This window comes from Schistocerca cancellata, chromosome 3 (assembly GCF_023864275.1).
Source record: "Schistocerca cancellata isolate TAMUIC-IGC-003103 chromosome 3, iqSchCanc2.1, whole genome shotgun sequence".
In the NCBI taxonomy this organism is placed as follows: domain Eukaryota; kingdom Metazoa; phylum Arthropoda; class Insecta; order Orthoptera; family Acrididae; genus Schistocerca; species Schistocerca cancellata.
Window position 1 is genome coordinate 787,821,508 of NC_064628.1, and position 18,489 is coordinate 787,839,996.

At 39.6% G+C, this 18,489-nt stretch overlaps 1 protein-coding gene and 1 non-coding gene across 2 annotated transcripts in view; one reads left to right on the plus strand and one right to left on the minus strand.

Moving 5' to 3' along the window:
* LOC126175840 (endothelin-converting enzyme homolog) overlaps window positions 1–18,489 on the minus strand; it is a 625,659-nt gene that overhangs the window by 109,409 nt on the left and 497,761 nt on the right. The window contains exon 6 of the mRNA XM_049922841.1: window positions 8,102–8,305. Within this exon, the coding sequence (XP_049778798.1) occupies window positions 8,102–8,305 (204 nt within the window). The remainder of the gene's footprint in view (window positions 1–8,101; window positions 8,306–18,489) is intronic.
* On the plus strand, window positions 822–896 carry Trnat-ugu (transfer RNA threonine (anticodon UGU)). Its single transcript has one exon. It is a non-coding gene; the product is annotated as a tRNA-Thr (tRNA).

Here is an 18,489-nt window from a genome sequence, read left to right on the forward strand (position 1 = left end):
CGTCTTCAGCGATGAGAGTCGCTTCTGCCTTGATGCCAATGATGGTCGTATGCATGTTTGGCGCCGTGCAGGTGAGCGCCACAATCAGGACTGCATACGACCGAGGCACACAGGGCCAACACCCGGCATCATGGTGTGGGGAGCGATCTCCTACACTGGCCGTACACCACTGGTGATCGTCGAGGGGACACTGAATAGTGCACGGTACATCCAAACCGTCATCGAACCCATCGTTCTACCATTCCTAGACCGGCAAGGGAACTTGCTGTTCCAACAGGACAATGCACGTCCGCATGTATCCCGTGCCACCCAACGTGCTCTAGAAGGTGTAAGTCAACTACCCTGGCCAGCAAGATCTCCGGATCTGTCCCCCATTGAGCATGTTTGGGACTGGATGAAGCATCTTCTCACGCGGTCTGCACGTCCAGCACGAACGCTGGTCCAACTGAGGCGCCAGGTGGAAATGGCATGGCAAGCCGTTCCACAGGACTACATCCAGCATCTCTACGATCGTCTCCATGGGAGAATAGCAGCCTGCATTGCTGCGAAAGGTGGATATACACTGTACTAGTGCCGACATTGTGCATGCTCTGTTGCCTGTGTCTATGTGCCTGTGGTTCTGTCAGTGTGATCATGTGATGTATCTGACCCCAGGAATGTGTCAATAAAGTTTCCCCTACCTGGGACAATGAATTCACGGTGTTCTTATTTCAATTTCCAGGAGTGTACTTCATTAGGGACATGTTGAAAATGTGTGCCCCGACCGGGACTTGAACCCGGGATCTCCTGCTTACATGGCAGACGCTCTATCCATCTGAGGTGCCCACGGTGGCTCAGATGGATAGAGCACCTGCCATGTAAGCAGGAGATCCCGGGTTCGAATCCCGGTCGGGGCACACATTTTCAACATGTCCCCAATGAAGTACATCAACACCTGTTTGCAGCTAGGGTGTCCATTTAATTATCATTTTATTTCTAGCAAATCTGCATGGTCATCCACGGTAACTGTTCTTTCGGGAACAGACACTACCGTCGTATATAGTTTAAAAGTAGAGTAAATTAGAATGTCCGTGTTGTTTGTAGCACGATTCTACTGCGATCATTCACGAGATATGTATTTTGAAAAGTTCATACATTGACACTTGTACAATACCTGTGGTAACACACACTAAAGAACAACACAAGAGTGTACACTACTTATATGGATTCTAACTAGTAGCGAGACATCACATTAGAGGTTGTGTTCAAAATGACCTCTGGCAGCAGCAATACATGCTTCCAGTCTGGTATGGAACAGCTGCTGTACACAAGCTAGCATTTCAGTGGACATGTCCAAGCAAGCTGCAGAAATATGTTTTTACATATCTTCAGGTGTAATAGATATGTCCTTGTAGACAGCGCCTTTCAGCTCTCCCCAGAGAAAAAGGTCTACATGCGTCAAATCTGGGGAATGGCCAACCAAGGTACAGGTCCTCTGCATCCAATCTAACATTTTGAAACAATTAATGAAGACATGTGCAGTATTTCATGCACTATGGGCTGGAGAGCCATCATGTTGGTATCAGAGGCTCCTCCTAGTCTGCAAAGGAACATCATCTAGCATCCACGGAAGGTGGTCTGTTACGAGGCTGTGATACTTGTGTGTGTCCAGTGTTCCCTCTATGAAAAATGGGCCTATGAACTGATGGTTTACTATACCACACCACACACTGAAACTCCATGGATGCTGACACTCCACCTGATGAAACCAATGGTCATTGTCAACACACAGTGCATGTTTTGATGGCTTACCTGGCCATGTTTGATAAACCAGGCTTCATCACTAAACATGATACTTGATACATCTGAGGTATCCTGTCTTAATACCCATGTACAGAAGTTAACACGATGCCCATTATCATTTCCATGCAGCTCTTGATGGAGAGAGATGTGATAGTGATGGAACCTGTGTCAATGGAGAAGGTGTAGAACACTTGCCTCACTCATGCCACTTCCTCATGTGATTGTGTAAGAGCTAACATGTAGATCGACTGCAACAGCAGCAAGAATATTAATTTCCTCCTCTTCTGTCACGCCTGTTACACTATAATTTTCACTAACCGGTTGAAGAGGTTGACAAATAGCTGCAAAGATTGTTGACATCTATTGGGATATCTTGCTGCATACACCATACAAGAACAAGCTGCATTCTTCCTACACTCTCCATACACCATGAACATGTCAGCTTTTTCTGCACTGGTAAATCTCTGCTTGGACAGTCAGAACTACTGCTTGCACAGTCAGACACTAGATGACCAGCAAGTTAAAATGTACTCGAGGAACACACATGCACACTGTAAGCAAACATAACAACATTGTACCTAGCAACTACAAATGCTGAAAGCCACAAACAAAGTTTGGTGTGGGAACTTTTCAAAATATGATATCTAGTGAACGACTTGCACTAGAATCCAGCAACAAACACCACTGACATTTTAATTTACCCAACTTTTATCAAACAATGGAAACTCCAGGTACAAATATCAACAATGTAAGAAGAGACATATTGCTGCTTACATGTCAAGTTGCAGACAGGCACAATTAAAAGACACTCACATAAATCTTTCAGCCCCAGCGTACATCATTAAAACACACACACACACACACACACACACACACACACACACACACACACACACGACCATCAACTCCACCATCTTGGGTCAGAATGCCATCTCTGCTGTGGCCAAAAACTTTTTGTGAGTGTGTTAATTGTGCCTGTCTACAGCTGGATGCGTCCTCTTTATGGTAAATAGCAGTCTACCATTTCCTACATTGTTTATTACCTTACTTTTAGTTTCTTACAGCCAACAGGCATTGTTCCATTTAAAATATGTGTGTTTACACAAAAAATACACTTTCAAAGCATTATTACAATCTGTTTATTGACTAAGACTATACACCCTTGACTACTAACCCATTCTGGGAAAACCACACTTCAACAGCACTTCCCATTTCCTCAATATGTGCGGTGCAAGTTTTTGATGATTCAGCCTGTATATCCCACCACAATGCTATTACTGCATCAATTATTGATGTGACCCTCATTTACAGCGTAGTGCAATCTTTTGTGACATGACAGTAGTATCAAGTTAGCACTCGCCAAATTAGACAAAATATAGTCCCCAGGGACTCACACCTAGTGAGTACGTGGCTGGCGACCATGGGGTCCCAAGCTGAGTCCTGGCATTGCTTCCACTTACTTATGCCAGGCTCCTCACTTTTATCTTTCATATTTGGCCACCCTCGGCCAACTCTTGATCTTTTCCGACCCTGATGCTATTAGGTTTCGAGGGCTAGGGGTCTTTCATTTCCAACCTATACTTCTACTGAGTCGAATATCTCCCGGGATAAGGAGATTACCTTCTATCAAGTGCCAATGGCCTTCTAGGAGGGCGGATGAGCGGCTAGAAGGAAGGGCACTCTCTTGCCCTTGGGGTGGGAAACTGCTCCTAAAGGCGGAGGAGCCACAAGGTGGCCAACGGCACAGAATGGAGAAGGCAACGGGAAACCACTCCATTAAAGACCCGGGCCAACAGATTATGATGGAAAGCTCTTTGGTTAAATTCTCCGGAGGTAAAATAGTCCTCCATTCGGATCTTCAGGCGGGGACAACTAAAGAGATACCGAAATCCAAAAGCATTAATGTAAGAAAGATAGCAACATGGAACGTCAACTCACTTCTTAAATGTGGTAAACTGGAAAACTTGAAAATGGAAATGAAACTAATGGATATTGATGTACTGGGAGTCTCAGAAATGAGATGGCCAAACACTGGTGACTTTTAGTCAGGGGATTACAGAATCATACACACTGGAACAGCACAAGGCAATTCTGGGATTGCAGGAGTGGGAATTATCCTCAATAAAGAGATGGGGTTATGAGTAAAAGGATTTGTTCAACATAGTGAAAGGATAAATTCTGTCAGATCGGAACTAAACCAAGAGACACAATCATAATCCAAGTATACATGCCAACTACGGGGCACGAGGATGATGAAATCGACATGATGTATGACCACCTTGAAGAAGTAATTGGCAGAATAAAAGGAGCTGAAAACCTCGTCATCATGGGAGATATGAATGCTGTTGTTGGGGAAGGTAAAGAAGAGGATGTGGCAGGGAATTTTGGATTAGGATTAAGAAATGAAAGAGGGGATAAACTTGTCGAATTCTGCCAAAGAAATAAACTTTGCATTACAAATACCTTCTTTAATCATCATCCAAGAAGAAGATATACTTGGAAAATGACTAGTGACATTAACAGATATCAAATTGACTTCATATTAGTGAAGCAAAGATTTAAAAACCAAGTTGAGAACAGCAGATCATATCCAGGCTGTGATGTGGAAAGTGACCATATACTCGTTATGACGACGACTGAACTAAAATTCAAGAACATTAAAAAAAGAAGTACATGTAAATGGGATTGGACAAACCTGAAAAATGAAAATACACTGAAACACTATCAACTAGAAACAGACAAGAAAACAAATACAAAGGGCTGCAATGACATCTAAAGCAGCAGGGAAAAAATAAAAACTGGTATTTTAGAAGCAGCAGAAGACGTAATAGGAAAAGAAAGGACAGAGAAAAGGAAGGAATGGCTCACTAATGACCTACTAAATATGATGGAAGAAAGAAGGAAATTAAAAAAATTCTGTGAAGAGGGAAGACCAAGAGAAATACAAGAGTCTGAAAAACAAAATCAACAGAGAGGCAAAACAAGCAAGAGAAAAATACCTTGATGATCTCTGTATTTCAGTTGAGGACAACATGAGAAAGGGAAATATTGACAAAGCCTATAAATGTGAGAGACATTTCTTTGGAGACAGAAGAAACAAGTGTAGGGCTGTGATGGATGAAAATAGCAATATGTTGGATGACGATGATGAAGGTGCAAGAAGATGGAAACAATGTATAGGAAAACTGTACAGTGGACCAGAACTGTCTGAAAACATCGTGGAAGAAGAAACAGAAGTAGATGCACACAACATAGGTGAACCTATATTAAGGGAAGAGTTTGAACTAGCTCTGAAAAAATTGAAAAACAACAAACCGCCTAGTATAGACAATATCCCAGCTGAACTTCTGAAAATTGGAGGAGCAAAACTGAATCAGGAGTTGTATAATCTTGTTTTCAACATGTACGAGCAGGGTAAAATTCCTACAGACTTTGAGAAAAACATTATGATCCCCATTCCAAAGAAGGCAAATGCTACAAGATGTGAAAATTATAGGATACTCAGCCTAGTTACTCACGCCTCTAAAATAGTAGCCTCAGTTATCTTAAAACCCATAGAACAAAAAGTCGAAGCTACACTCTCCAAAGACCTGTTTGGATTCCAGAAAGACAGAGGAACCAGAGAAGCAATATTTGCTCTAAAACTAATAATAGAGAAACGACTAGATAAGGACCTGACAACATACATAGCTATCGTAGATGTAGAGAAAGCCTTCGATAATGTTAAATGGGATAAGATGTTTGAGGTACTCAAAAAAGTAGGAATAGACTATAAAGATAGAAAAATGATATGGAACCTGTACAAAAACGAGACAGCAGTTATCCGTGGACGGACAAAACAAGAAGAGGTGCAGATACGGAAAGGTGTCCAACAAGGTTGTGCACTATCCCCTGTTATCTTTAACCTATACATTGAAGAGGCGCTGAAAAAAGTAAGGGATAATTCACAGACAGGTGTAGTAATTCATGGCCAACAAATAGATATGATAAGATATGCCGATGATATAGCTGTCCTAGCTGAAAGTGAAGAAGATCTTGAAGTCCTACTGAATATAATGGATACAGTTATGGGGGAAGAATATAATACAAGAATTAATAAAGCAAAAACAAAAGTAATGGCATGTGACAAAAAAGATCAAGTGAAAGTCCAAGTTCATGTAGGCAATGAACTGCTTGAACATGTTGATAAATTTACTTATCTGGGCAGTAATATTACCAGGGATGAAAGGAGCAAGGCAGAAGTGAGAAGTAGAATTGCTCAAGCAAAGGCTGCTTTTAACAAGAAGAAAAACATCTTAACATCTAAGAGCATCAGCCTTGAAATCAGGAAAAGATTTTTGAAATTATATGTGTGGAGTGTGGCATGCTATGGGTGTGAAACATGAACTCTCGGGACAGAGGAAGACCAGAAGCTAAATTCTTTTGAAATGTGGTGCTACAGACTACATAGAGGGATATGTCGAGGGAAAAACACCAAGAGGAAGACCATGGCTGAGGTACATGGATCAAATTGTGAAAGATGTGGGATGTAACACCTATAAAGAAATGAAGAGAAAAGCTGAAAGACGCACAGAATGGAGACAAGCTGCCATTGTAGCTGTTGCAAACCAATCCTTGGATTGACCACTACAGAAGAATAAGATAGTATTGCTGAATTAGAAACTGTATAGGAGTGATGCTTTTAACACTGGCCAATACTCTGTTCTTGGAAACAATGAAAATAAATCTTTATATCTGTGATGTCAGTTTCTGAAGGATAAATTTATGTTGTGGAGGAGAGTACAAGCTTTTCCAGACTAATTGTCAACTGTCTACCAATACTTCATAAACATCCATGAAACAGTGTGTGATGTGCAGAAAGACCAATAAGAGTGACCACATAGGGCTACTAAGAGATGAATCCTAAAATGCGGCACTGGAAATGATTTAGCACTCGCTACAAAAATCTATCGGGCAAGGATCCCCTGCGAGATGTGTAAGGATCAGTAACATACAATGTATTCTGAAGAGATGCAGGTCATGTTATTTCATTCCATGCTGGTGCCACAGGTAAGGGACAGTGAGTGGGATTGCAAAATACACCTTTGTGAAGAGGTTATGAGGCACAGTAAAAGAGGAAAGGCAATACCATGTAACCTGGGCATATTTTGTGACTGGGGGCAGAGAGGGCGGAGGGAGGGGGTGGTCGGCCTTGTTATATGGACTGGGGCAATGTTAGTAGTAGTGTTGGCCCGTAGCAGAAACACAAAATGGTGAAAGGCGCAGAACAAGAATAGGAAAAAGAAGACCATGATGTTTTGTTGTGATCTATCATCAGCTGCCATCCACTCTGTCAGCTGCTATCCACTCTGTAAGTACTTACATAAAATTGTTTTAATTATAAACTGTACAGCTTATGTAATATTACACTGGTTATAAAGCACATACATTATAATAATTGTACTTTTTTCCAATATTCCCTCTTCTATACACAAAGTTGCTAAAATATGCTAGTGCAGCTAGCAGCCAGTTTGAAACCTGGTAGTGGAAGTCAAGTTCATTGCTGGGGCTTGGCTGACAACAGGAGGTCAGATACTGCATGAAATTTCTACCTGTCAAATTATTTATTCAAGCCCAAGACTATCTCTTGAGCCTCACAGCAATGTCTCCAAACAAAGGCATAGACATTCACTGTTGGTGATCTGTCTGTCAAACAGACATTAACTCAGAGGTCCCCTTTATGTAAACTGGGAATAGTAGGTTATGTGCTGGTATCAGATTTCATCTGTTACCTTCCATTCAACTCTTCTTCATAACAATATTTTGAAGAAGGGAACAGAAATTACTTCCATTATGGCCTTAATCAAACCACTTGCAATTTATTTACGTTTCTACAACACAAAATAGAAGTTTGGTTCCATAATCTTAGAACAAATATCTGCAGGCTCCTGCACCCTTATGTTACAATGTATCAGTCTTACCAATATTAATGCAATACTTTTTCCGGCTGCTCACTTTCAGCTGTTGAGAATATTGCAACTGGTCTCAATAAGAAATACCAACACTGTCTTGTGAAGTGTTTATCTGGAAGGTGAAATCCCAACTACTGACTTCTATCTTTATACATATTCATTGTGAATGAAATTGCCTTTGTTCAACATTTTCCTTATATTTTACTTCCTTGAGCTCCTGGGAATGTCCACTAACACTTGTCAGTTTTAGAAGAAACAAAACGCTTTTTTGAGAACAATATAGAACTAGGAAGTACAACTGAGGATAAACAATGCATGAAGAGGTGAGTACCGCACATTCCTTCTTGATAAAACTTTTCTTCATTTACCGAAGGTGCTGATTGCCGCAACTTGTCAATGGTGAGACGGTTGTATGCCTCATTTGGATTTGCAGGCACTTCAGATACATTCAGGAGCTCAGCTATCCGCTTCTCAAAGTGGTACATGTTACTAGAAAAGCTTCGTGCATCAGTGCTGGTTGCTCCGAGAAGCTGCACCACATCGGTCAGAAACTGTTGATATGCCATAGCTACCTGCACAAAATGGAGAATAATTGCAGTCAATAACTTAAAAACTCTGTTAAATAGTAAACAAAACCACTACAGTTATTAATATAATATATGCAGTGTCTCTTATCAGTTGGCAACTGTGTTGATTCAGTAGACTGGTATCTCAAAGATTACCATTCCATCCCTATCTACCAAGACACAGTACACATGTTTAGAGTATAAATTTGTAGATTAAAAAAACAATATTTGTAGATTAAAAAAACAATCACAAAATATTTTTTTAAGATATTTGTTAACCTTATAAGAAGGGCTTGTGTGGAAAGCTATGCAATATTACAACTTCCCTGCTTTCCAGACCCTTGTTCAATGCATCTTCTATTATTTGGTGAGCAGTGATCTACTCATATTTGCACATTCCAGCCCTGATTTTTCTCCATAAATGACGAAGTATATCTGATTTTGTGACCAATACATACGCCCATACTGTAAAAGCTTCTAACAAAACAAAAAATAGTATTTTATTAATGTATACTGGCCATCTAAAGCAATTACAAAACAGGTTGCTTCACCAAACGAGTGTTGAAACCAAAAAGATATAATAAAATCATATAAAATGTTATTATGAAAAGTGTAGTTGCTACTCACCATGTAGTGGAGATGCCGAGTCACAGATAGGCACAACAAAAAGACTATCTGCAACTCAGCATCTCCACTATATGGAGATAACTATAATATTGTTACATTCCAACCTGGATTTTTCATTATATGAAAAATGTTATGTTTGAGACAGTAATGCCACATAAACAAATAAAGTTCCTGAGCCACAAGCTTGTCCATGCCTAGGTCACATACCTTCAGTTGTGTTAAAAACATGCCTGTCATTGTAAGAGTGCCAAGAAATTGCCATATGCATAATCAGGTAGTATCTGTTTATAACAAATCATGCAGAATGATCACTGTAGTTGTGTGAAAGCAAAATCAGAGAAGCTGAAGTTGTGCAGAGATAGTTCAGAAATAAACTTGTTGTACAAGAAACTTTCAGGTACACCCAGCAAAGTTTGATCTTGAGTTTAGAAGAAATAAACAACAAATGTGGTATGGCTGTCTAAGAAAACAATAAATTTTACATAATGGAAATTCATTATCCCTCTTACACCATTTGTAAGAAACGAATAACTCATGTTTCGAAATGCAGCAGAAAAAGATTACTACAGAAACAATTAGAATTTGAATAAACATATACGAACAGAAATGCGCCCAGTACACAAATAGTGCTATCAACACACAGCCTGTACAGGTATCTTCTTTGGTTTTAGAGAGAGAATGATCATTTGTGTGAACCATGCATTTGAATAAGTTGTAACTCTATGGAGTTAGGGCAAAGTTCAGTAATAATTTCTTCTGTATCTGAGAAACAGGAAGCAGAATGTTGTCCTATAGTGCAAACAACAATAAGAAGCACCATCCTGTAGATTACACAGACTGCAGCTTAACGTAGATTCTGGCACAGTCCTCTCTCAAAAGCAAATTTTATTACTATGGGGTAGTCTATTAATAAGGCAAGTCAAACTTTTTAAATTCTTACAGTTGAAGACAGAGGAAAATGTTTCTTAGAAGTGTCAACACTACTTATCTTGTTCACAAATTGAATGTACGAACTATCTTTACTGTCACCAACACAAATCAAGAAGCTTATAAGTTTCTGGACTTGTGCAGGTCGCTATTCGAGTGTCTTAGAATATATCTGAGTCACAGAACTTGTGGTCCATGATACTGACTATAGCAAAAGAAACTGCAGTATCCATTTAATGAGCATTCAACAGAAATAAACACACCTGGAAAACATTTCATTAACCACTGTATACAGAGGAGTGCTGTATCTTATTTGCACCATTTTCAACAGGCTTCCTGTAGAACTGAAAAAAGTTATAGGTAAGTTCCATACTTTCAATGGCTTTTTTGTATCGCAACCATTTTATTCAGTACAGGTGTTCCCCACTAAAGTTTAGAGACTTCTGACCCATGTATTAATGAATTTCTTTTATACGCATTTTTTTTTTAAATTCTGGAATAAACAATTCCACTACAGTGCGTTTGATCACATAGTCTCACAGAATCTATAAAACAAATAAATAGAAATGTCAAGCTTCTCTTTAAACTATGGTCTCTGTTCAGCAAAATTATCTTTTGTCATAAAGTATCAAAATATTACAGATTCACATTCAAGAACTAAAGCATGAAGACAGCGTATAGAATGATATTACACACACTACACACAAGTAACTTAAGTATGTCAACTTTTTTCCAGGATTTTGATGTCCAGAAGACTACAGAAGTGACACAGAATAGGAACAGATCACTTGTGCTTCCAGCAGCAAATGAATTAACCATATAGGCATGGTCATAAAAATTTCACATTCAACCTTTAAAGTGGAATATATGTTTATCCATTAGCAGTTGTTTATTATAATGAACTGACAGAATTACTGGAATCTGACTCTCACCAGACTGAATACAAAGCAAAAATATTTAATGTACATTAAATAACAGTTTCCCAATACTTGTAAGGGCACGAAACAGTCAGAAAGTTCAGCAATACACTTCCTCATAAATATGATAAAAATCACAACACATGACACATCAACTGGAAATGTGTATATCCAACATTGCAAAATAAAAATTCCTCATTTAACAGAAATAGCAACATCAGATATGAGAAATTATTCTTTCACAGTTAATTTCTGATTAAATAATGTCTACTTAAGACAATTTTCAACCGTAGCACACATTACAGCACTCTACATTGTGTTGGGATCGTAGCTGCTGTCACGGAGCCGAGAGGATGCACCTGTAGCTGTAGCAGTTTGTTTAATACACAGTCATTTAGTATGATTTCTGTTTTTCAAGTATATTTCAGCAAAGAAGTGAATTGAACCCCAGTATTTCACTGTGTCCACTAGTGTTAAGTAACTTACTCTAAGTTTTTTGAATAATTTTTAGTGCATTAACTTTGTGTGAGGCAACTTTCTTGGGTAGAACAGATTAGAGATAGTGTAGCAATGGAACTTAAGATTACACCCAGCGACTCCTTATGTTAGTGTTACATTACTTGTGACATAGATAAAAATTAAATAAGAATGGACAGGGACTGTGCCTCTTTCCTTAAACAATTGGGAGCTGTGTTGGTCACGGTCAAAAAGATTTAGGCTGCTGGTCTGGGCTACAGCAGCATTGAGGAGCTGAGACAAATGCTTTGGCAGCTCTGGACTCTATAGTGCTGCTGGGATCACTGATGCCACTGCGCCTTCTGATCTGCACGTATCTGCCAGTTGACACTTGCTTGACAGTGATTGGTGAACAGTGGCAAGGACCCGAATCTCTGGGTGGAAGGTGAAAGTAGATATCTTCTGCAGAGCTGACCCCTTACACCTCAGAAATAGGGTTGATGTATTGCCCATGATATGTTCTTCTGTTGGGACTGTGGCTGATCTTCCCGACAGGTCTGGACAAGCGCACAGCATGGAGTTCCTTGTTATTGGAAGCTCCAGTGTAAGGCGAATGATTGAGCCCCTCACGAAAATAGCGTGCAAATCGGGAAAGACAGCCAGTATCCACACTGTCTGCCAAGGGGTCTCATCTGAGAAGTGGAGGGCGCTCTTTTGGCAGTGACTGAGCATACTAGGTGCAGCTGACTACACATTGCCGCTCATGCCTGCACAAATGATGCCTGCCACAAATGACACCTACCATCTGGATTCAGAGGCCACCCTCAGCTCCTACAGGCAGTGGCTGAGATAGCATTTGTTGTCGCAGATCACAAAAAGGAAGTGTGAACAAGGTGTTAGTTAACTGCAGGAGCATCTATATAATGGTTCTGGAACTGGTCTCGCTTATGAGCGATAATAATGCCTACTTAGTGCTAGCAACAGAAAGCTGGCTAAACCATATGTTGAAAGCAATGAAATTTTAAACTCCGACTGGAATGGATATGCAGTGGTGGAAGCGTGTTTACAGCAATAAAAATAAGATAATATCTAATGAGATCAGTGCAGATTGACAATGGAAAATAATTTGGGTGAAGGTAAGTGTTAAATGTGGATCAAACAGGTTCACAAAAAGCTTTTATAGGCTTCCTGCCGCAGCACCAGTAGTAGTGGCACTGTCACTGTCACTTGGAGAATAGCTCACAAACATTTCCTGGTCATATTACAGCTTTAGGTGGTGATTTTAATTTACCAGCTGCTGGTGACAAACAGACCTGAACTTTTAAACTTCATTACAGCAGGGAACTGATGATCATAAGGCCATAACAGCATCACTGAATATGGCTGTAAATACGAATACAAAGAGAAGTAAGAAGATCTTTCTGATTGGAGAGAGTGACAAGAGACAGATTTCAGATTACCTGAGGTCATCAAGAAAATTTCATTTCCACCACCGACAAGGTTCACTATTAATGGACAAAGTTGAACAGCATTGTACAATACACTTTAGACAAGTATGTGTTAGAAATATGCTACAAAAGCTAAGAGGGTTCCACTGCAAATTTACACGTAGCCAAAGCCTCACAAACAAGCACAAACTTGACGCAGCTAAAATTACCATAAGAGAGATGATAAGTGAAGAATATGAAAGTAGACCACTATCTACCAATTTGACAGAAACTCCTAGGAAATTCTGGTCTTATGTTAAATCTGTAAATGGATCGAAGCCACCTGTCCAGATACTCAATGAGCATAATGGCACTGAAGTAGAGAATGACACATAAAAAGCCAAATACTTAACATGTTTTTCCAAAACTGTTTCACAGAGGAAAATCACACTGTAGGTCCTCTTTTAAATTGTCACTCAAATGACAAAATGACAGATATCAAAATAATTGACCAAGAGACAGAAAAATAACTGAAATAGCTCAAAGGGGGAAAGGCCACTGGGCTTGATGGGATATCAATCAGATTCTACACAGAGAATTTTCCACTCTTCTAGCAGCAATGTACCATAGGTCTCTAGAGACATGAAGCATTCCTAATGATTGGAAAAGAGCATAGATCATAACCATTTTCTAAAAGCACCGTCAACAAATGTAGAAAATTATATGCCTATATCTCTGACATTGGTCAGTTGTAAAATTTTGTATCACATTTTATGCTCATGTATTATGACATTTCTGGAGACTGAAATTCTATTCTGTAGGAACCAACATGTGTTTCAAAAACAATGACTGTGTGAAATCCAACTCACTCTGTTCATCCATGAGACCCAGACACAAATACATACACACATCCGGGTACATGTCACGTTCCTTGCCTTCTGAAAGGCAGCGTACAGAATATAAGCCAACTTGTGATTGGACTGAAGAGTTTCTAGCAAACAGAACACAGGATGTCTTTCTGAACTGAGAGAAGTCTTCAGGGATACAGATGTACTCCAAGGGAGCATTACAGAACCATTACTTTACACAATATATGTAAATGATCTCGTAGATAACTTCAGAACCTCCAAATGACTTTTTGTGGACAATGATATTGTGTACACAGAAGTTACAATGCTAGAAAACTGTTGTGAAATGCAGGAAGACCTGCAAAGAATCGAGCCTTGACACAGGGAGTGGCAACTGACCCTCAACATAAACAAAACTAACATATGGTGAGTACACAGGCATAGAGATCTTTTGTCATGTGATTACACAATTGTAGAACAATCACTTGGAGCAGTTTCTTTCATAATAAATCTAGGAGTATGCATACAGAGTGATTTGAAGTGGAATGACCACGAAAATTTAATCACACATAAGGCAAATACCAGGAAATGTAGTACATCAACAATGGAAATAACTTACAAAGCACTTGTTCAAGCAATACTTGAACAATGTCAGCCTGAGATTCATATCATGTGGAATTGATACAGGAAATAGAGATGATCCAAAGAAGAGCAGCATGCTTCGTTAGAGGTTCAATTAGTAAGTACAAAAGCAGCATGGAGTAGCTCAGCCAACCCCAGTGGAAGACAATGCAAAAGAGGCATTTTGCACCACGTATGGTCTACTGTGGAAGTTCTGAGAGCATATGTTCCTATAAGAGCCAGCCAATATATTGTTTCCTCCTATGCGTGTCTTGCAAAAAGACAATGGAAATAAAATTAGAGAGATTCAAGCCCACACAGAGGCTTACCAGCAATCAGTCTTCCTGCGAACCATACCTGACTGGAAAAGGAAAATGGTAGTGGTACAGGAAGTACCCTCCGCTCAAACCGTAAAGTGCTCTGCAGAATGTAGATGTAGAAAAGAGTTGGGGGAGCAGAGACGGAAGGTCAGGGAAGGGTAACTGTCAGCTTGGAGGGACGCAGCAGCTATGCACGATGGGAATGCAGGAGGCAGCAGCAATCGACTCCTCCACAACATCATCATCATCATCATCATCATCATCATCGTATGTAGCATGAACTCACCACTGCCAGAGCCTGCATGTTGCATTGCTATCCCATACACCTGCTGCCTTCCTCCAAGCCATCAAACATCCTTACCTAACCCTTCCTCTTGCCCCAGCAATGTGTATTCAGCTGGCACAAGATAGCTGTACACACACACACACACACACACACACACACACACACACACACAGAGAGAGAGAGAGAGAGAGAGAGAGAGAGAGAGAGAGAGAGTGTGTGTGTGTGTGTGTGTGTGTGTGTGTGTGTGTGTGTCTAGTCGCATGCGCCCATGCGTGCATCTATGTGTAATCTAGCTTGAAAGAGGATATGTCAGAAAGCTAGCAAGTTTTCAGTCTTGTTCATGTGCCTGTTGGTGACACAGTTCCTCTACTATTTGGTGAATTGTTACCTTTGTTTCTGAATTATTTTCACTCAGTCAGAACTTTCCATTAGAAAATTAAAAACTAAGCATCATCAGTTCAAATTAATAAATAAATAAAATTTTAATACATATTCACACAGAAAAAACAGCTTATTGCTATTATGCTACCTATTTGCAGATAAAAATATTCTTTAACCAAAACCTTTTCTCGTACATAAGGATGTCTGCGCTTGACATTTTATGCCAAAATTCGAATACATTACAATCACAAATATGTGCAGTCATCTTAAGATGGGCTTTATGCCCAAAGCTAAATTCTTAATGCTGTATACATAATTATCTACAAAGTTGGGTGAAAGAATTGGCCAAATGGAGCGTTGGGACTAATGAACACATCTCCAGGGCCACAAACATGGGCTAACAGCCCTGAAAATTGCCACTGAAGATGCTTCACAAATAAAAGAAGCAAAATGTGTATGACAATAAACAAACTGCCTTCAATTAGTTGCATAAACAGAACATCCATGAATTTTGGAGCAACTAAGGAATGACAGAAAACAGAAATAAAAACATACAGCGGTTACAACTGGTTTTGCGATTTTGATCTTACAAACAACCAAGGAGCATGCAAGAAATAATTTTGGATAGAGTGGTGACATATAGCAAAATTATATGTCCTGTGATTATTATTGACCTGGTGCAGTAAATAGATGACCCAAACATTTCAGCCAGCTGACAACTCTTTCAGGAAATATAATTTTATATGCTGATTTTATTCACTTTCCATTTTTACAATGAGTTAAAACATTCAAGATTACAGCACTAAGATCACCTGCCTGACTGTACAAAATACATGAAGTACATGACCTAGAGTGGATCATCAACATGAAACATCTCTCGGCATCACATTACTAAATCCTAAGCAGTGCAGACATGATACAGATTGAAAATAACAACCCAGGTGATTCTTACATGATATGGAACAACAGTCTTATGTGTCCAAATTATTCATCACATTCCTCAACAAAAGTGTACATTCTTAATAAAGTTCAAACTACTGTTCCATGTTACACAGTAAAAGAAGACAGTTCATGTGCAACAATCTACAAGTGTGCAGGTGCATGTTACAGCCTTTTTAACTAACAACATTATTAGAGTTAATGTTGATAAACAAGCTGTCAGCCTGAAGCCTGTGTCAACATCCTGCTCACAACTGCCTACAAAATTCATTTGACGTGATATTACATTGATTCACATTCAAGTACAGAGATTGTCCATAATAATTCAGTGTAAAAAAAAAAGGGTCCAATGTAAGATCCAAGACCGTATGTTCAGTCACGATTATGGCTATTTTGTAATTAAGGTGCCATTATAGTCCGATCCATGAACAATGGGGTTTGTGCAGGTTGAGAAACGGACAGGGATTGCACTGTTGCAAGTGACACCTGCAGTATGCACATACATGTGCTTTGTGCTTGAGGTAAGTGCATGTCCTGAAAATTACGCCTCTCACTTGTCGGTGTAGAATTTGTCGCTTACCACCACCATCAGGCATGACACCTCATAACAAATGGAATAAAAATTCACTGAATAAATCACTTCTTTTATGTTTTGTGCTCGCATTGGGTAAGAAATTTACAGCAGAGTGCTCACAACACTAGTTAACGCTCATTGGCTATCAGATAACGCACGGTGTAATTGCACACAATGAGAATACACTTGGCTGCCATCATTTGTGACTCCAACTATACACAGCATCTGAAAGGGCACTGATGACTGCAATGTGAAGAAACCAGTAAAGCCAATCATCATCACTTCTTTGATTTTGCTGTTATAATTATGTTCAACAATCTTGCAACATGTTATCATATTTTTTATGAGTAGGCACTATCATTGTCTTCTATCAAAATACACAACAAATGCACATAATAAATTAACTAGTAAGCACCTCAGTTATGTACATATATTAAAATCTATATCTATACTGCTACATTACTAACTTCATATAAACAGAATGTCAATATAAACTGTACTAGCAGGTAAATAAATACTACAATTGACACAATTAAAAAGAAGCTACATATACAATTAAACAATTACAGAAAAAATCCTTTCAGACAGAGTAACGACTAATTTGCAAAACATGCCTGCTGAGAAAAGTATCTGCATTCAGTCAGCTAACAGTAAAAATATCATTTGTTGATCACTATGCGGAATTTTTTATTACACAAAAGAGACAGACCTACATTCAATGATTCATTTTCATGTGGCCATGGCTATTTGAATTGATGATATATTCATTAAAATGTGACTAATATGCAGAAATAAATAACAGACTTAAATGAAATGATAGTACACACTGAAGAGGCAAAGAAACTAGTACACCTGCCTAATATCGTGTAGGGCCCCAGTGAGCATGCAGAAGTGCTGCAACACAACGTGGCATGGACTCTACTAATGCCTAAGTAGTGCTGGAGGGAATTGACACCATGAATCCTGCAGGGCTGTCCAAAAGACAGTGTATGAGGGGATGGAGATCTCTTCTGAATGCCATGTTACAAGGCATTCCACATACGCTCAATAATGTTCATGTCTGCGGAGTTTGGTGGACAGCGGAAGTGTTTAAACTCAGAAGAGTGTTCCTGGAGCCACTCTGCAGCAATTGCGGATGTTCAGGGAGCCATATTGTCCTGTTGGAATTGCCCCAGTCCATCGGAATGCACAACGAACATGAATTGCTGCACATGCTCAGACAGAAAACTTACGTACGTGTCATATGTCAGAGTCGTATCTAGACATATCAGTGGTCTCATATCACTCCAATTGCACACAGCCCACACCATTACAGAGCCTCCACCAGCTTCAACAGTCCCCTGGTGGCATGCAGAGTCTATGGGTTCATGATGTTGTCTCCATACACTCGATACAATTTGAAATGAGACTCATCCCACCAGGCAACATGTTTCCAGTCATCAACAGTCCAATGTCAGTGTTGACAGGCCCAGGCAAGGCATAAAGCTTTGTGTCATGCAGTCATCAAGGGTACATGAGCGCGCCTTTGACTCTGAAAGCTCATATCAATGATGTTTTGTTGAATGGTTCACACACTGACACTTGTTGATGGCCCAGCATTGAAATCTGCAACAACCTGAGGAAGGGTTACACTTCTGTCATGTTGAACCATTCTCTTTGGCCATTGTTAGTCCCGTTCTTGCAGGTCTTTTTCGGCCACAACGATGTTGGAGATTTGATGTTTTACCAGATTCCTGATATTCTTGGTACTCTCGTGAAATGGTCGTATGGAAAAATCACCACTTCATTGTTACCTAATAGTCAAAATGTTATGTCCCATCACTCATGCACTGACTATAACACCACATTCAAACTCACTTAAATCTTG